Genomic DNA, 21740 nt, shown 5'->3' with positions numbered 1-21740 from the left:
AAATCAAAAAACCATATTATTTTTCTCATTAGGTATACTGTATACCACTGGTGGCTGGTGGATGATTTTGCATGGTACGCTTTGAAGAGAAAAAAATACGTATAATAATAATAAATGACAGATCGCACTGTATAAAAAATAGCAAGCAAATACTCTTCAAGAATAAGCATTACGTTTAATGTAAATATATAATTGCATAGGTCGGTCCTTAGACTTTATGCGTCACATATAATATAATTGCACTAACCTCATCAGGCGGCGGGGGATGCCGCATCGTGAACCTCTAATTTTGATCGATTTACAATGTTTGAGACCCTGTAGTGAGAAAATGCCTCATCTGATGGAGCTATTCCAGTGTTAATTTGTGCGTTAAAAAGTAAGCTAAGTAATACAAATAATTTCATTGCTACTTACAAATATGGCTGTACCAAATAAGAAACAAAAAAATGCTAGAGTAATAGTAATTCTGGCAGATAGCTTCAAAATAGGTGGACCGAAATGTATGGTGTAATGGAAAAAATCTATGTGTGCTATGTTCTGTAAGTGAAATCTACAACATCATCATTTTAAATAGGATTCTGAAAAACTATTTTTTTCTCCATGAAAAACTACTCGGCACTTCAGACAGCTGTAAAATTATATTTGGGAAATTTTGGCACGCGTACATAAAAAGGTTCGCCAACCCTGTCGTATACCATCATTTAACCTTTTTTTCTTACGGAATTTTTACAATTCTAGCTCAAAACAAATTTGTAAATACCTACCTACATTACTTAATACATTCTTCGGCTCTATGTTACGACCGTACTCCCTGGATAAACGTCAGAATTCTATAGTCAATACTTGAAAGCATCTAAGCGCCACTTTTTGAGCATAGACAATCATCAGAAAAATTGCTATTATATGGCTTAGGCGCTATTATAAGCATAGACAATAAGAACAAATATAAAAATCTTTTACAACGAATAAAATTCAAACATTTTCAATTACCTAATAAAATTCGCCGTTTTCAAAAATCAGTATAGCATATTAGAGTTCGCCAATGCATTTCATAAAATTTAAATAATTATAAAGTAATCTTTGACACAAAGACACTCGTGCTTAAACCTTCGTCTAAAAACGTTCTGAAAAGGTAGGTAAGTATGCGAAAATAAGGAACATTTTTCAAAATAACGTTATAGATTACAATATTTTTTGTATAAAATTTTTCCGTGTTACATAACTAAACGATATTGTTATTATTTCAGATAATTTCGACTCAAATTTAATCAATAAAATAAGAAATACGAGTGGAAATGGCTTGAATTGTTCTTATTTACTCTTTGATTAGTGATTGTTTTTATAAGATAATAATATTTATCCATAGTCAGTATTCCGTATTTAATTTATATTCATTTAATTAAATGTATAATAAATAAAACAGGCTCCAGTTTATGATATTTAATATTTCGCTTCCACAAACAAATGGCCCGGTCAAATAGCCTCGATAAAATGGCTCACACTGATTGAAATTAAACGTCACTGGTTTTCATTAAAATGCCACTTTTCCTACTTAAAACTTACCTTTCGGCATAATATACATATCATAAATATGCATGAAGCGTGTTATCTTTCATATTAAATATTAAACCAAACTAACCTCGTATTTTTTTAATCTTAATTTTCTCGGTTATGCGTTAATACGGAATACTGACTATGGATATAAATATTACAATCTTATAAGAACAATCACTAATCAAAGAGTAAATAAAAGCCATTGAAGAAATTATAACAATGTCGTTTAGTTAACACCGCTCAATTTTATATATCAAATACTGTTTTCTATAACGTTATTTTGAAAAATGTTCCTTATTTTCGCATACCTACTTATCTATTTAGAGCGTTTTTATGTGAAGGTTAAGGCTCGCACAAACCAACGCGAATATTCACCAAGTACCCCGTCAAAATATCCCAAAAAAAGCACCCGCCATTGGTACGGAAGGTCTGGTCAAAAGAGTCTCAAAAAAAGCCTATGCCGCTGTAATGCTCCCTACTTACCTGTTGTTAATGAACAAACATGACATTTATTCACGCAGGGGATCAAAAGATACAATGAAAGCCATCAATTTGTCATATATTTGGCTATTTTTTGAGACTCTTTTGACCGGACCTTCCATATCGATGCGGGTGCTTTTTTCGGGTTATTTTGACGTGGTAAATGCGAATGGATGGCAGTGTCGGAGCAAATAATTGTATCAATGATAATATAAAATTATTGATATATTATTTGAATGCTCGATACCGAAACGTCAAACAATTGCAGCGCTCCATATTGAACTTTGTAAGATAATAACTTAATTCCCTTCCAAAATCTGAACGTCGCGTGCTCTTTCCCGTAAGCCAATACGAGCTTGATTGGCGAATAATTCGCTTTGGTGTGAGCACGAATGTTTTAGGTTACTTTATAATTATTTAAATTTTATGAAATGCATTGGCGAACTCTATTATGCTATACTTATTTTTGAAAACGGCGAATTTTGTTAATTTAAAATGTTTGAATTTTATACTTACATTGTAAATTATTTTTATATTTTTACTTATTGTCTACGCTTATAATAGCGTTTTCGCCATATAATAGCGGTTTTTTAGATGATTGTCTATGCTCAAAAAATCTCGCTTAGATGCTTTCAAGTATTGACTATAAAAATCTGACGTTTATCCAGGGAGCACGGTCGTAACATAGAGCCCATTCTTCTTGTGGTCCCTATACGCAATGTATTAAGGGGGGACATGCTCGTCGAAGGTCAAAATTGAGTTTTTATTGTATATTCAAACCATGATCCTGGACACTCCTTAAACGTTGTAGATGATCTATTTATATACTTTTGAAGCCTTATTATCCTTTATAGTTATTTTAAACATTTGATGACTGCATGAAGTATTTTTGTTACATAAAATAGTATTCTTTTAAACCTCTCGCTCTAATGTTTTAGAATATAGTCATATTTCGGTACATAACTGTGCAGTGGTGTTAAGATTTTTTACATTTATTAATTTTTAAACGCATTTATAAAACCATTAGCATAATTTATTACGAGATGATTTTTGTAAAATGTTCACGATAAAAAATTATATTGATAATCTCTGTGATCCCAAATTTGACAAGAATTAGGCATTTTATTATTCAAAAAATCGGCAAGATTAACACATTTCAAGATGATTCTAAAGATATTTATTATAAGCTATGTCTTTGACCATTCAAGTGTGATAAACATCTGATGAATAATGATTGCTTTATAATAATTATTGACCTAAGAATAAGGTAGTGTTTTTTTGAAATACGCCATTTCTTTTGTCATTCCCCAGTGGTTAAGCTACAACATACGGCCGTAGCCATAAATTGACAAACTATAATTGAAGTAAAGAGTAAAATGATATTGACACGCGTGTTTGAACATGTACCGTTTAAAAAAAAATAAAAAAAAAATCGGTTAGGTACATGTTCAAACACGCGCGTTAACATAATTTTACTCCCTACTTTAATTATAGTTTGTCATTTTATGGCTACGGCCATATGTTGTAGCTTAACCACTAGGGAATGACAAAAGAAATGGCGTATTTCAAAAAAACACTACCTTATTCTTAGGTCAATAATTATTAAAAAGCAATCATTATTCATAAGATTTTTATCACACTTGAATGGTCAAAGACATAGCTTATAATAAATATCTTTAGAATTATCTTCAAATGTGTTAATCTTGCCGATTTTTTGAATAATAAAATGCCTAATTCTTGTCAAATTTGGGATCACAGAGATTATCAAAATAATTTTTTATCGTGAATATTTTACAAAAATTATCTCGTAATAAATTATACTAATGGTTTTATAAATACGTTTAAAAATTAATAAATGTAAAAAATCTTAACACCACTGCACAGTTCTGTACCGAAATATGAATATATTCTAAAACATTAGAGCGAGAGGTTTAAAAGAATACTATTTTATGTAACAAAAATACTTCATGCAGTCATCAAATGTTTAAAATAACTATAAAGGATAATAAGGCTTCAAAATTATATAAATAGATTATCTACAACGTTTAAGGAGTGTCCAGGATCATGGTTTGAAAATACAATAAAAACTCAATTTTGACCTTCGACGAGCATGTCCCCCCTTAATGACGCATGGTATTTAGCACAAATTTTAATTTGATATAATTGTATCGGAAATTAGGCAGGGACAACTATGATCGGAAACAAAATGAATGAAAATCAAAATTTTTGTATTTTTTCCTCATACAATTCGTATTTCGAATTTTTTTCAATTTTTGGTCTCATGGAATTCGTATTAACGAGGTTTACTGAATTATTCTTTCATCCAATAATTAACTCCAACAAATTTAAATTAATTTCAGGCATCTTTAAATACCCATCGTAGCATACGGGTTAATAAAACAATAGCATCCACTCATAATAAATTCAAGTTTTAGGGTTTATGTCGGAAATTTCTGCATATTATTATGTATTCATTATTTAGGAAACTTACTCTGAGTAAATTTAAAAGATGCGAACGATATACATAGTAGTTTGAAGTTTTCTACAAACGAATCCGTAATGCAAAATGATTTTTTAAAAATTGTTTGTTTTTTGGGTATCGAAGAATTGTATAAAAAATATAATAATAAATAAATATAATATATAAAAACATCTATTTTTGAAGAATTTCACTTTATTTTCTATGGAAATATTATATACATTTATATTATTATATTGCTTACAATAATTTCTACAAGATTTCCAACGTATGTAACGTATGTGTTATGTTAAACGTTTCCTTGCCGAGAGAAGACTTTCTTCATGATCCTTGTCTTTGTGTGATAGTGAATAAATATGATTTGTTTTCCAGACTAGAGCAGCCATTCTGTTGGATCTCTATTTGAATATGCCGGACAAAGCCATGAACGAAACGCCTCTGCATTTCGCCTCAAAGTTCGGAGCCAAAGAAATTGTGGATCTGCTGGTTTCCTACCCGCAGTGCAGTCGGCAGGTCAAGAATAAATTCGTTGAGTCTCCAAATGATGTATGTTGACCAGATTGCTATTCTTAAATATTACAAGCTGATTTAATTTTCACAACTCAATTCCTATGGGCCTATAGTGTGATCGACCGTAATCCATCCCGCGATCGACCCGTTGGACATGCCAGATAAACAGTGGAACCCCGATCTACCGTTCTCACATAAATTGTTTTCCCAGACGGTACGTACATTTTTGAAAGTCCCGCCAAACACCCGTTAGAACAATGTTAAATAATCCCGCATTAACCGTTCCCCGATTTATCGTTTTCCTTGATCTATCGTAATATTATGGTCCCGTCACAAATATTATCCCGATTGACTGTTTTTCTTGAATGTTTTTCATTTTGCTTCCGTAGAATTGTTTATGATACTCGTACATACAGACCTTTCACAGTTTGCACAGGTCGGTCGGCGCTCAGGCTTGCCTCGCATCTCATGTCACGAATTTTTATAAGTCGCAACTAAAATGCCCCCCCATGAAGAAAACTAAAACTCTACCTGAGAAACTGAAAATAATTCAAGACGTCGAAAAAAAAACCAGGAAAAAAACGAGTTTATTTAAAAAAAAAAATTATATATCCCGCACCACTTATCGTTTTTTTAGGGTTCCTTGAAAACCGTAGAAATGGGGTTTCACTGTAGAAGAATATTTAATTTGATTTCTAAATTAAGGCTTTTTGCGTTTATTTGCAAAGGGATTAATAACACATTTTTCTCCCACAGGTTATTTGCTCCAGAGCGAAGGTGAAGGACAGTAAGTTATCGTCGGAGATAGCTTTCATGCTCCGGGAGAGATTCTATGTTCCAGTTCTGCACAGCGAAGACAGCTCCTGTCAACCGATTATCGGTGAACCCTTCTCACCCGCAAGTCCACCGGTCAGTATCCAATATATTATCTACGATCTACTATCCAACGATTGACTCTACAAGTAAACGACTGTAAACATAAAATACAGCACTTCAAATTTAAGTATATTGAAATAGTGAGATGTCTATACTTATTTTTTCTATTTGTTTGTGACATAAACACTACCATATTTGAAGCGTCGAGTTACAAAAAGCGATATGTCAACATTTTCAATATTTGCAGGAAACATGTTTTAAGCTAAAATTTGTTATTTTAAGTTAAAATTCTTTATTCCATCATATTGTATGTTTAAATTAGAACAAAATAGCAATGTTTAAGTGCTGATAAACTCTAAAATCAAATAAATATTAGCAAAATAGGATTGTATATATCGCGATTTGTAGCCAACTTTATGGATTGGCGCAAACTCACCTCTCATTCGGCACGCGCTGACATGAAGCTACAGCATGGTTAGGAAACAGTTTTTACTAATACTTATGTTATTTTTTTCTATAAATTAAAAAGAATATCAGCATGGTAACACAAATGTTTTTAAAGATTTACATGTAAGTATTATAAATTAGAACTGAGAATAAACAAAAGCTTAGATAATAAAAAGTAAAATAATGTAGAACAGAACATTTTATTGTAGATTATTCTGGGTGAAATGTATGTTATATTTTTTTTCGGAATTGAGCGTGATTAAGAATTTCCCTGAAGTCTTAATCCAGGAAATGATGGGCATAGAATATAAAGGGTAAAAATTACCAAAATTTTATAGGGTATTAATAGATAATGAAATTAAATAACGATTAAAATAATATTTATTTTACATAGATGACATACAAAGAATGACATATTTAGATGAAATACATAAATGCCAACAAATTTAAATTACACACAATAATCGTCTATAGTTACGGTACCATATTTAAAGCCCGTAGCATTGTGTCGGCACGGTGGGAGACCAGGCAAAATAGTGGGGGTGTACCTAAAAAAATGGAAAGCAATTTATTTAGTATAATATATGTATGGGAACAGTTTAATTTTAAGCATAATTTTTATAAAGTGAGTATAAAGAATATAATATACACCAGCCGCATTTGGAATCCACTGGAATTTCATTTCAACAAATTGTTTTGATATGCTTAATATTTTCATAGGAAACGCTCAACGTAAGAAAATGCATAAACTATAATCAATTAAGATCTAATATATTGTCACATAAAAAAAATTAAAAACAAACATTTACTGGCATAACACTCCGTATACACAAAAATATTACGCAAAAAATACTAATTAAAAATCAAAAAATATATATTTAGCGGTTACGCTATACATGGCATGTAGTACAAAATTTACTTACTTTATACGGCGCTCCTGTTCTTTTTTCCACGAATCTTTGTTTTGTATTCGCTTTTTAGACACTTCATTAGTGGTCTTTTTTTATATTTCGGAGTAAGTCACTCATTATTTATAGCGATAAAACAAGATGAATACAACGAATAACTGTCACCTTGAGCATAAAACTTGAGATTTAGTTCTGACACCATTTTAAATATTCACCGCTCGCTGATTGGTCGACAGAAATGCGCGCGGAATTAACCAGATTTAAAATATTCCGATGTATGATTATATCGCTTTTTGTACCAAATTAAGAATTTAAATATTTTTTTTTGTAGGTTTATATCGGGTTTGGAAACATAAAATTTTTACACATGGTGTAAAATTACGCATACAATACGAACGTATTTTTTCTCGATTTCGTCAAAATGTGGTTTTATCGCTTTTTGTAACTAGACGCTTCATTTTACCGTGACGACCAAAACATGTTGAAGAAAACCTTCTACAGACATGGACACTTTACAGATGGAAGTAAATCTGATAATATAGTTCTCCTTTATCCCACATAGGCGCATCTCCACCCCACCGTTTGTGTGTACGGAGCAATTGGAAATAATTTCTCCGTAGAATTTTCCTACTGTGCTTCCTGCTCGGCAGTGTGTGGTTTGTAAAGTTAAAGATCGATACTAAGACCTAATAATTAGCCACGATTCATCATGAATCGTAGAACATTGAGATTAATAAATGTGCCAAAGTTGCATTGAGAAAAAATGCATTTCAGCAATGTTACAAACCTAAAAGAAGTTTTACGCTTTTAAACTATTGTTATGTATTTAGATGAACAACCTCACACCAGGCCACTATTTTTTTTTTAAATGTATTCAGTGCTGCCACCAAAGAGAATATGAACTTTTCAATTGAACCATACTAAAACCACTTTGTTGTAAATATAAAGAGTTTTATAGGTTCTCTCTTTATTAGTCCAAACCAATGAAATTAGATTTTTCTTCGCTGTGGTTAGACATGCTTGCATGTTTATTGTAGGTGATATTTTCAGTGATTGTAAAATTGTGGGACTTGCATGTATGTATATATTATTTATAATAGAATTATACGATATAATGTGTTAAATATTTGCATAAATTCAGATTGAGAACATGCAGAGCCCGTTTACTATATTGATAACTTATCCATATTTTAGTTTAGAAATCTAATAATATTATCATGTAATCGGGAGTATTTTTATTTACTATTAAGAGATTAAATTGATCTGGGCACTTAGATTACGCAATTAGAAAGTGTACCTTATGTTGATTATATATGTATATCAATTTCAGTCATTTAACAACAACCCGATAAGTCCTCGTGTCGAAATCAGAGCATTTGCAGGACCAATGGATAAAGCGGATGCCATCACCTTCAAACAGAAATGGAAAACTCCCCCTCGGTCGGGAAATTGTTGCAACTTGGCAAAGCCTAGATTCAGACTTCAGGACATAGAGAAGGGCTTGGAGAAAGCGGGCAGGTAAATAAAAGCATAAGGATCAAGTCAAGTGGAGGCCCTGAGCTGTAAAAATTTCAGGGCCCCCAATTCAAGTTAGAAAAAAAATACACTAACAAAAACAACAACTAAAAACACAATAACACAATAAAAATAAATAATTCGATTTCCGTGATAATGTATACAAACAGCTCCCGAAGCCAATGTCCGATACACTTAACATATTTTTTTTAACGCGTGACTAGAAGACCTACGAGATGAAGCGGGGCGTGAGGAAAGAAAAATGTTGCCAGGTTCAATTCATATTTTGCCTTGTTAAATAATTAATCTTTGCTTCTAATAATAATAATTTTATAGCACTCTATTTGTGTAATAATTAAATTATAATACATGAAAATATAACGAATCGCGTGTAGGTATAGAACGTATAATATATTTTTTAATTCTTAAACTTGAGGACTGATATTTCTCTAGGGATTTAATAGGCAGCGAGGAGCAGCCTGTATTGTTTATTTAATTGGTATGGCGATCTTTGTTATTGACACGAAACATGAATTATATATTGTTTAGTTTATTTATTAATTATTTAGTATATTTTATCTACTTACGGCAACATTAACATACATAACAAAATCATAATTGTCATCATGGCCTGTCTAAGAATTGAATTTTGCAAAGGGATAATGGTTTGTTTATGCTCTTTTTCTTCATCGCAAAATTTTGCAACATTATAAAATAATCTGCCTGGCAGGTCCGGGTAGTCAGTCATTTTGTAAGAGATGTTGTTAAAATACTGGAGATGTTCGCATTAACTGTTTACTGAATGAAATGTGTCGCTGGACATAGTGGACCCACCATTACCCCCACCTTTCGCAAGTCTTTCCTCTCACCCCGCTTCATCTCGTAGGTCTTCTAATGCCGGTCGACTTATAGTGAGTTACTTCCTCTCGGTTATTGCTGAAACAACATTCATACAACGTCAGCAAAAATTATTAAATTCGGTGCATTTTTACTAGTGACTAGTGAGTCAGTTCTTCTCGGTTATCACTGAACCAACATTCACACAACGTCAGGAAAAATAATTAAACTCGGTGCATTTTTTTATTGTTCGGAAACTAAGACTTAATAACGAGACCATAATAAAGTAAACGATGAACTGCACCCAATCACAGAAATTTTCAAAAAATTATCAGAAATCATCTAAATCCGTTGAAACATGAAATTGCGGAAGTAGTATCAGTGGTTTATATAATACTAAAAGCTAATCTAATTATAGTACAAACTCTCTTTAATTTACCTATTGCTTATTAGAGTAAATATGTCTATCCGTAGACCGTTGTATAAATTTTTTGATTTATTATAAGACATAAATCTAATTTCAGAGACCTTGCACAGCAGCTTGAGGTACCCTGGAGCGAGCACTGGGCTTTTCTCGACACCTTCACCAACCTCTCATCAACTGAAGGTCTCGGCTTCTTAGAAGACTACTTGAAAAACAAATACATCGCCCAGTGGAATAACTCCACCAATTCGGTTAATTTTCCTGACAGTTTTGTGGCAACACCTAAGACACCCAAAGACGTGACTCAGGATGAGATAAGTACAAGTCCAAAAAAAGAATTGGAGAATGGAGTGAGCCCAGTCACCGACCTGTGTCAAGCTTTACAGTCGTGTAACCTCAGTGACAATGGAAGTAGATATAAATCAAATTGTGCACGATTACGTCGAATTTCAGACTCCAGAAACAATCAATTCATTGCTGACGATGAAGCAATTATGAATTCATTCATAAACCCCGGGCTCAGCCCTTATCTCTGCATCGAAAAGTCTTGTCTGGTGTTTGCCAAACGAATTGGCCTCGGATTAGCTCATTCCTTGACGACTGAGACCGTAATGGTCACCGAATGTTTGAAGTCGGAGGCGAAGCACTTACAGCAAACCGTCGCCAGTTACATGGACGATCCAAGGTTTCACACCGTCGACTTCCCTCTGATACATTCCCGGGTGGCTCAAGTCATCGCGCAACGATTGAAGTTCGATATGGCTTTCAATGACAACGACGATTTGGACTCGATTAAAGCGTCTTTGAAAGAAATATCTTTGCGGAATGAGAAAGTGACAGAATTGTATTCTTCCGATGAAGAAGATTTTGTCCCTTCGTTTAGAAATAATACAAAAGATCATAAAGAGATTAAGAGCAAGAAATCTAAGGATGTTAACGCTCAAATGAAATGTCTGGCCGACAGTATCCTACAGTGGTTATCCAAGGAAGAAATCAATGTCCCCATTAAGACTCTGGCCACCGAAGAGGAGTGCATCGATGTCTGGTCTTCATTGCACAAGTGCTATTGTCCCTGGCAGACTGAGGAGTATTTTAAGAATTTTAAGAATAGCTCGACGAGACGGAGTCAAATGAAAAATAAATACCGCGGAGATGGATTGTCTTCCAGTCCTAAATCAATGGCGGAGTTTGTGTCGAGAAGATTGCGCTTCGACAGCGGTAAGTTTATTCATTAAATCCATATTAATCTTAGTTTTTTATTGTTATTTTGGTGCTGAGACAAATTTCTAGAAAAGACTAGTTTTTTTAGTGATGTTCTTATAATTTACTACAACAGTCCAACCTCGATAATTCTAAATCTGAGGGACCCTGAGAATTTGATTTTGAATTAACGAAAATCACTTATATTATATAGAAATTTTCAAAAAAAAAATTATATCAATTTGTATAATATACATAATATTATGAGATATGTTGTATTGAAAAATAATTATTTAACCTTTTTATCGCGACATAATTTCGCTCATGTACTTGTTCGGGCGCGCTGCGATTTTTACGATTCATAAATCATACCGAAACGTCATTAAAAATGTACCTAAAAATCCACTGAGTGGCTCTAGCTATAATAAAACATTCCTTTTAATTTTACAGCATGTGAAAATAAACAAAAAGATCGTAAATTAAGCAACAGAGCTTTAAGAAATTCTGTCATACATAATAAAGCACGCTTGGAGTACATACCGCAGAGTGAAGTGGCCTCTATGATACCGGATAAGTGGTAGACACTTGCGCCGATGATTAATGTTCACACGTTTTTTAACACCAACACAGAACGCACACAATCGTTATTGTTATATTATTTCCTTACAACTTGGTCTCATATTTCAGTCACACCTAATTAATGTTTATGGCTTAACTATATTTCAAAAATTGATTTTGTCATGGTAGTCATAAAAACAGGGCACAGAGCATAAAGCGACATCACATGCTTCACACATAATGTTCGTCATTTTTCTTTTTTTATCTTTAGTAGTTGAAGCAATACACACACGACATCTTCGATATGGTTTTGTTTTATTTACTGTTGGAGGAATTTTACGGGGTAAATGTCTTAGGAGTTCTGTTTTTAAAATTCTTTTTGGGTTATTAACTACACGAGTAGTTTGTGATGTCGATGGTCTTGAGGCACTGCCATATGTTTCGATTAATTGCCGGATTACGTTTAATTGAAATTCAGCTAAACTAATTTTTTTACCGGTGATAACTTTGTAAAGTATGCTACTATTTAATAAAAATAAATCTATGATGTGGAATCCAACCTTTTTATACCACTTAAGACTCTTTCGCATACACGAGAGGCTGCTCAACATCATGTCAGCTTTGTCTACCGTGCCCATATTTTTATTATAATCCACAACGCATTGTGGTTTTATAATGGGTTGTCCTGTGGCCCTATTAATTTTATCTGTCGGTACCATGGAGTCATCGTGCATGGTACTGATCATATGCACTTCCCGCCTATCATGCCATTTTAACACGAGCAATGGGCCACGGTTAAGAGATTTTACTTGTCCTTTCTTCAGTTTATCAAATTTTGGCATTGACTTTCGTGTTTTACGTACCGTGCCGCAAGCATTTGTCTTTTTTTTATGTAGAAACTGAAATAATTCTGGGCTGCTGTACCAATTATCACAAAATAGTTTATGCCCTTTACCAAAATAATCCTTCATCAAAGTGGTGACAACAGCCCCAGATATTCCCAAAAGTTCACTATCACTTATTTCGGTTTCTACACCACAATAAATAATAAAGTCTAAAATATAACCGGTTTCCACATCACAAATCACAAATAATTTGATTCCAAACCTATGTCTTTTTGACGGTATAAATTGTTTGAATATTAATCTCCCTTTAAAAACAATGATACTTTCGTCGATGCAGAGATTTTCGTTTGGTAGCATTGTTTCTTTGAATATTTTTCTGCAGTGGTCAAGAAGTGAGCGCACTTTATAAAGACGATCTCCAGTAGGGATTTGGGTATCAGAGTAATGTAGCATTTGTAGAATCAACTCATACCGATCTCTTATCATAGTTTGGCCAAATATTTTAGAATTTAATAATGGATCAGCACTCCAATGTTCTTCAATTGTGAGATGGCGATTTCTTGTCATCAACATTGATACAGCATAAAAAACATACATCTCTTCTGGGCATGTATCATACCAGGCATGGATCCTTGCATTCGGAGTGTGGGCTTGTGTGTTGAGCATATGGTTGTGGTAATTATTTGTATGGTTAACTATGGTATTCATTATTGTTTTGTTAAGAAAATGACGAAAAAATTCCATTTCTGTGGAATTTTCATTGAGCTGTACACTAGGGTTAACGCCTGAGTTGAAACTATCAAAATCGTATGTGATCGGCACGAAGGGACCCGCAGTCCACGATTGGAGTAAACTGTCTGGTGCTGCACTGGTAGACGGTTCAGCCACTCCTTCATCACTGCCTATATTAGAAGGCTCGTCAACATCGTCGGGATGTTCTACTAGCGCAGCTTCTTCATTATCACTTTCCATCTCATAGTCCGAATCCAAACATTCAACATCAGGGATAGACATTTTTATTTAAACACTAAATATGCTATTATAACTTAACAGTTTTGAGGAAATTTAAAGTTTTAATTCACTACACAATAATATTAAATTTTAATCTTAGTTCTTTATTCGACTAAAATGAGAAGAATTTTAATCATCACTTTCCTTGAAATAAAAATGAGTGGCCGTGAATTTTGAAAATCTATTCTACATTTTTTAATTTAAATTTAAATATTTTACAGATTATTATTTACTTATTCTCAATTTTTCGTATGTATTTCCATACAGTACAAAAGATTTATTATAGGAATTTTAAATTATTTATGTGTTAATAATTTCGTTTTCACTTTACAACCACTGATTTAATTCATAAAATCACTTTTCATTTAAAGAATTAACGCACATAATTAATTATTAACAGAATGGCGCATCAATAATAATTTTATAGAAAACCGTAAAAAACTTTGAAATGTATCAATCACAACACGAAAGCAATCGACTGTTGAAAATTATCACCGCACTAGCCGATTTCATGTATGAGATCATTAACATCAATTCGCGCCGGCGCAAATTGCGCAAAGCAACTAGCGGTAAATTTTGAAACCAATCATTGGAAATCTGTTTTACTCCAATATCGACAGGGTATGTGTCTTTGCTTAATTTCGAATTATCTAAGAAGTCTTATTGAAAAAAAGTCACAGATGTCAGTAAAGGAATAACCCAGCTAGTTTTTCAAACAAATTTCGACTGTATTACTCGCCGAATTACGAAAATACGGAGGTAGAAACTTATGGGCACTTCTGGATGCCCTTAGCGGTGAACGGTTTAACTATCATGGGCATTTCTAGATGCCGTTAGCGGGAGGAGGGTTAATGGTTAGCTAATCGAAATATGTGTCTAATTTTTACACTATATAATTAATTACTCTTCTGCCATCCATTAAGATATTTATCAAAAATCTATAAATCTGAATGTTATTGTATGTTTTATTCCATTGTGCATTTTGCAGCCATTGTAAAACTGAACAGAATGAAAAATCTTTGCAATTATAATGTCTCCGCATACTTACATATTTCTAAGTGAATCAATATTACTACAATATAGTAGGTAAATATGTACAGGTAACTTTATTGAAATGTAAAAAAATCTCGGGATTCGAGACACATTTTACTATAAATAGAACAAAATATGAATCTTTTTGAATAACTGCAAAATATTTTTCGAATTTCTGTTTGGTTATCAGCTCCGAGGTTTTTTTAAAAGCCTTGTCAAATGAAATATCAAAAGCTTGCATTGAAATATTGAAGAAATAAAAGCGGTAATTGTATGTTTTATATACTAACTTTATCGTAATAATATTTAATTGTGTATATAAGAAGTTATTTTGTTTCATTTAGAAATTAAATCGCGGAGACATTATTTGAAGGATTTATGGGAAAATTTAAAAGATAATTCTTAAAAAAACTATGCTTGCACTCGAGCGAATTCATAAAATTAATAGTTGTCCCGTCACGAAAGTGATAATAAAAAAGACACGTTTCGTTTAGATTTAGTAGGTACACCAAAAATGATTATTTGAAACCTAGTACAGTAAAATTCGCCGTAATTCGAAATTTTCCCGAAAAAAAAGTCCCTTGAACATTATCTTCATATAAAACCATACCTTTAATTCGAATTTCGTAATTCAAAATGATTTCAGAGTCCCTGGCATACAAAAATATTCAATAAATCGTAATAAAGTACACTATTTCATGAGCCAGTAGTTATTGAAAATTGTGACAGACTTTTCTTAAAAAAATCAAAAATTTCTTATTTTAAGAAGGTAATCAAAATAATTTGACATTTTATGACCCAATTCGGTAGGCACATCTATGATCGGAAACAAAATTAATGAAAAATTCAGAATTTTTATATTTTCCCCCCATACATTTCATAATTCGTAAATCGATTTTTTTTTCGATTTTCGGTCCCATGGAATTCGTATTAACGAGGTTTTACTGTAAGTAACATTGCTTAAATTTGTGCATTTGGATAATATTTTGTTTTATCCACTAGATGTTTGGTACACGAACTGTTGCATATTCTTGCATTTTAGTGTAGCTGAATGAAATGTTTGTTTCCAGATGGTGACTCCAAAGACGACAGTCCTAATGTACTGGGGACGAGTCCAAAGAGTGATAAGAACCATAACCTGCAATCGAATGGCGACGTCCTATCACACAGCCCCAACACTCGCGCAAGTGTGTTCCTCAACGAAAAACCAAATTCGAAACCCGTTGATTGTAAACCAAATAACAAATGCAAATTTAAAGATGAAGAGAATGTTTCGTCTACTGATGATGAAAGCGAGTCGGATTCTGACGACGATACCAAGTTCTGCACTCCTTTCGGCAGCCCAAGTCTCACTCCCAAGTCGGAGAGCTCTGGAGAATCCGATTATGAGGATGCCGATACTAATTTCGAAGGAACTGATGTTTTTATAAAAGGGTACCCATGTCTCTATTTTTAGATCATCTACAAAATTGGTTTGAAATCGAAATATAATCGTCATACGTTATAATCATGTAAATATATTTTCAAGCAACAGCCATGATTTTTAATAATTCAATTGTTTTATTTTTATAGTGATAATCCGACAAAGTTGGACAATGCAGTTTATGACGCCATCAGTCGTTGTGACATTGAATTTGCGAGATATCCTTACGTTTATCGCTGGAGACATATGGTTGGATTATATTCTGATGAAGAGCGGAATAGGTAGGTTTTATGTACATACTTTTATTTACAAAATATTAGTTTACATACAGTAAAACTCCGATTTTATATTTTTAAGTGACTGACAAGAAAATATATAAATTGGTTGTTTATATAAAACTCTTTCAATATTATATATTGATGTGAAAGTTTCGTCTTGTACGTCATCAATGCGAGACAAAATATCAGTTACAACCGACCGTAGCATTCGAGCCAAAATCCTGAATGATAAATACATAATACTGTATTTACCCCTAATTGGCTAAAATAAGAGGGACGTTGCTAAATTTAAACGGACACCTGATTCGACACCTCGATATTCATTTCAATGATTGCCATGCATTTAATTGAATGTGTTAAAATAAATTGAATCTTGATCATTTCAATTGAATTTTAAATATTTCAGACTTAAATTGTGGGAAATAAAATATAAGTGGGTAAGTATATACATGGGTGTTAAAAATTAACTAAAATGAAACGGCACTGCAGAAACTACACATAAATAGAGGGAAAACATGGATTCCGGGCATGCAAAATTAGGGTTCTGCTGTACTTAATCGAACTGAAACGAAATGAAACATAATTTTCAAGGCAGAATATCTCTTGATAACTGTTTATATTAATTTATAATACAAAGAAGTACAGTAATATTTATTTCATTTTGTCATAATGAAGATGTGATAATATTGGTATAATGGTCCCTTAAATTATTATATTAGATACTTCTTCTACTTCGACCATGCCTCCAAGAATCTCTGTCGCTTGCTACTCTTGCATTTTCTTGAAATATAAATAATAAATCTGCTTCATCTGATTCACATGTCACCATCGGTTGATCCAACCCTCAGCTGAACCTGTTGGCCATAACGACTTTCTACAAGCTTTGCAAACTGAGAACTTACTTAAAAGATAACATAAACACCCACATTAAGTGTCAATATCAGTGGCTCTTTATATTTCGATCAGTCAGTAAAAGAATTAGTGGTTTTACTGGGAGTTGTCATTGATATCTCATTATTTTTTAATGTCACTTGATCCTACATAATATTATATCCATAGTGCGGTGAATATAATATGATTGTAATTTTCTCATATTTGTTTCCAGTTGGCCAAGTGCTCTTTCGGAGAATGAAGACGATACGGAATCCGCGATAACCTGCTCATTCAAAATCGGCCACATTACCAACGCCAGCACGAGCACACCCATACCGAAAAGAATCAATCAGAGAAAGATCTCTACCATCGGCGAGGATTCCGCGCCTGACCTCGCTCCCAGTTCTCCCAGCCGTCAAATCATCGGCACCGTGTTCAATCCTATTGCTATGTTAACCCCCAGATCCAATAACCTTAGTGTGTTCAACCGCAAAGATAATAATAAATTAAATATAACGCCCCCTCTGCAAATGTCAAAGTGGATGAGGGTTACGGGACCCAACTCGCCTCGGTCCGCCTTTGTCAACAAGAATTTCAGACCCAACGTCAGTTTCGGGTTTTAAAAGTGCGAAAGACTCTTTTGCAGAAGTGCAGCTGAAAAGTTTGTTAGATTTGTTCTACTTTTAAGTGGTATTTATAAGTGGGAGCAATATATCACATATTATATTATTATGTTCAGATATTCATATTATATCTCCTTATAGAAACAAATTGTCTTAAATGACAGTACTGTTTTCGAGTGTAATATTGTATGTTAGGCATGTGCAACACGTCGATCGCAGGATGGATTTTGGCAGATCGCAACATAATATGCCAATAAGAATTGAGTTGTGAAAATGTAAAAAGTGTATACATTCAAGTTGTAATATTATATTTTCAAAGGGTAGCATTAACCATTCCTATTTTTATTTCCTTAACTAGCTTACGTGAAAGTCGTTTTCAAATTAACCATGAGCAAGCCTGCTTGACCTCGTCGCAGCGCTTGATTTGTATTGCATCATGGTCACTCATGGTCTGCCGCAGGAGTGAGAAAAAGATCTGCATCCCCGTGATTTAATCTGAGACGCAGTTTCTTCTTACTGTCGCGCGGTAAACTCTTTGCACAATAAGAGAATAGTTCAACACTAAGTGCAATGTATGCGCAAGTGAAAACTGAAACTTATCATTTTCATGACGAATGGGAAATTGAATATTTCTCTGTGATAGTGAAAGACAAATTGCTGTTGTTTAATTTGTAATGCCTCAGTGTCTTCAGCTAATTATAATATGTTTTTTTGTTGAAGAATGACAATGGGAGAGTGTGGAGAGTGGTGGATCACTGGCAGTTTTGACACTGGATAGTAGATCAGGGTCTGCTCCAAGTTGGACATGCCTGATATAATATATTATACTAGAACTAGTCACTGTCATTTGTCACTGGTTGGTTTCATCAGAATGATATTTGCTTACTTGTAAAACCATATTACAGTAAAACCCCACTGATTCGAAACCGACAGGACTGAAAATGTAAAATCTATGGCATTTTTTTTTTTTGTTACAAGTTTGTATCATTGTCTCCGATACAGTTTTTTTTCAAAATATTATCAATAGTGACTATTAAGGCTATACCTCAGTTGAGGCATGGTCTAAAAAGATCGTGGCTAGGCGATGCGCGGATTGCGGGTCGCGGGTGAAAATGACGCATGTCAAACGAAATATAATTTGTCATATAAATCCAACATGTGTCCATTTAATGTTCTGTTTATTGTTCTATTAGTAACAATAATAATATATTCATTGACATGTTTTCTTTTTAAAGTAAATGGGTAACGTTTTTAGTCATCTTTACACGATTTAAGAATTAATACGCCCGTCGCCATCACGAAACAAATTAACGTGTTTCCAGCTCGATGTTCTCTCTCCGAATGGCAGCGAGTCCAAAATTTCGTTGCGCCTATGGTTCAAAATTATTTGCCGTTTCACTGATGTATCGCTTTAATAATTATGGTTTATTCATCAAATTAGTGGAAATAGATTTTATGAATTTTGGTGAATTTTGAATTAACCATGTTCGTATTAATGGGGTTTTACTGTATAATTATTTGCTTCTGTTGGTTGTAGATTGCTAGATTTATTTATTAGTATAATGTATGTATTAATTTTTGTTTCATCGATATAAACTTTAATCCTTTCCACGCGGAGGGCACACCTGTTGTACACTAATTAATTGGCCATTCAAATTAGCATGTTATTTAAATGCGGTAATTATATAGTAATTAAATGCTCCGCGGTCAATAAGTTAAAAAGCATTTACATATTATTCAAAAAAAAAACAATTTCATTGTTTTATAGTTTTCATTGATTTAAAAGACATAAACGAGGCCATTGTTCAGTTATTGGGAAATTATCAATAAGGGAAAGGCACGATAATCATTAATTACAGTTATCTGTATGAAAAACAATGTTACATTACAATAATTATTATGCTGTACAAAATGATATGTGAATATTTCAAAAGACTTTTTATTTGATAATGTGCGATTACTACAGATAATATTATTGTCTTTTAACAATGTCTGCCTTGTCTATGCTAATTATATCCAGTGACGTCCCGTGGGGGTAGGCAGATTGAGCGTCGCTTGGGGACGGCAGTTACTCGAAGGGCGGCAAATCGAGGAGAATCATTTGGAATATATAGAAATAGCTACCTAATACCGAAAACACCTTCCATTAAAAAATTCAGCTCACTGGTTTTGTTGGGTTCGCAATATCTAGTTTACTTTCGTTGTCCTTCAACGTCCACGGTGACTAGAAACGACACGTGCAGATTTGCGAATAATTACAGTCTGATATTTTGTTAGTAATGTATCCATACAACACATTTTTTAGATTCTTAGATATTGGACTCATGAAAGGATGATAAAAATACTGTATAAAAATGGGGCGGCATTTTATCTCGGGACGTCACTGATTATATCAATAGTGGTTTTACCTGTAAGCTTGAATATTGTATTGAATATCTCAATTCTTGTCATGTCTTAAAATTTATAGTAAGTGTGTAATTCTTAGAACATTGTCAAAGTGCTCTATGAAAAAGTAACAGACTGACATGTTGAATAAAAAATGTGTAAAAAAAAATAAAATTTATATTTGTACTGAGAGAGTTGTGAAGTTATATTTTATACAATATATTATTATGTAGACATAAATAAAAGCAAATTATGAAATATAAGTATTTGTGTTTTATATTTCAAGCATTTAAATGAAATGATTATTTTTGGCATGTCAAGTCTATCCAAAGATTTCCTGAAATACTTCAGTACGTTTTATTTATAAGTTAAAATAATTCATACCAATCATAGAAGAATAATATGATTTAAATCAATAAAGCAACAGTACGTACATAATATATTTTCCTTCTTTGGATATGATTTTGGTTATAATCTTAACTATGACTGTATATGATTAAAATTCCTTGGTGTTCCTTTTAGACTTATATGTTTACAACCTAGGTTTTACAAAAGATTAACTGTCTGATGATAAAAAAATGTACTGTCATCTGCAAATGCATTGATTAATGAAATTTCTGTATGAATAAATTACTTTTATTATATCTACAAAATTTAAAAAAAAAATGCCAAAAATTGTGTTCTATAATAAATTTTTATGTGATAAAAAAATTCAAAAAATTGATATATACAGGCTTTAAAAAATGAGTTAAATTCCTTTTACATTCAAATGAAAATATTAATATGGCATTAAAAATTCATAGGCTGTAATTATGCATGTTTAAAAATTCAATATGGTTGTAAAAATATTTTGTCTTTTAATTTTATTTGTTTTTTTAAACCTTTCATATTTAGCATTAAAAGTATAGAGTTGTGTTATGTTATATACAAATTACATCTTAATTTATAATGAATAAGCTAACTGAAAAATTCACATGTTATATTGTGTTTTTTTTTAGAATAAATGAATAACTCTGGAAATGGATTAATTTATTTATGTCACAAAAAAAACATTATCCTAGGTGTGTAACAAATAAATACTGTATGTAGGAGACTAAACAATATACAATTATGTAAACAAATTTTCAATTGATAATGAATACAAGACTGCTGTTCGAAAATCATATATGTATATTCCAAAACCGAGGAACATTGCTGAAGAAAAAAAGTATTCATTATATACATTATTATTATTATAATATAAAATTCACAAAATATATTAATATAGTTTTATGTATTCCCTGCCTTCAAAAAACTGACAAGAATCTCTTAATTTGGTGGCGTGTGCTGAGATTTCATGTGTATTTTGGTATCTGAATTAGATTTTTTTTTAAATTATTTTTTCTTCAAGGCATGTGTTTGAGAGAATTGTAGATTTAACAATTAGCTGTGCATGCTTTTTTCTTTCCATTATAGTATTGTTTATAAATAGGGAACAGATGA

At 32.6% G+C, this 21740-nt stretch overlaps 1 protein-coding gene across 2 annotated transcripts in view; it reads left to right on the top strand.

Moving 5' to 3' along the window:
* Nucleotides 1-20418, top strand: part of Ankle2 (ankyrin repeat and LEM domain-containing protein 2) — a 30016-nt gene extending 9598 nt beyond the window's left edge. Inside the window, exons 5-11 of one of the 2 annotated variants that reach the window (XM_085960805.1) lie at nt 4886-5059; nt 5780-5932; nt 8585-8772; nt 10131-11248; nt 15747-16110; nt 16249-16380; nt 17483-20418. In XM_085960805.1, the coding sequence (XP_085816931.1) occupies nt 4886-5059; nt 5780-5932; nt 8585-8772; nt 10131-11248; nt 15747-16110; nt 16249-16380; nt 17483-17873 (2520 nt within the window). In that variant the 3' untranslated portion in view covers nt 17874-20418. The remainder of the gene's footprint in view (nt 1-4885; nt 5060-5779; nt 5933-8584; nt 8773-10130; nt 11249-15746; nt 16111-16248; nt 16381-17482) is intronic. The other variant, XM_085960806.1, reaches the window with a different exon arrangement.
* The last annotated feature ends 1322 nt before the right edge of the window (nt 20419-21740 follow it).

The sequence above is a fragment of the Rhyacophila brunnea genome, unplaced genomic scaffold (assembly GCF_057557595.1).
Source record: "Rhyacophila brunnea isolate RB1 unplaced genomic scaffold, BYU_Rbru_1.0 scaffold_12, whole genome shotgun sequence".
NCBI lineage: Eukaryota > Metazoa > Arthropoda > Insecta > Trichoptera > Rhyacophilidae > Rhyacophila > Rhyacophila brunnea.
This window is presented reverse-complemented; position numbering and strand designations above follow the sequence as displayed.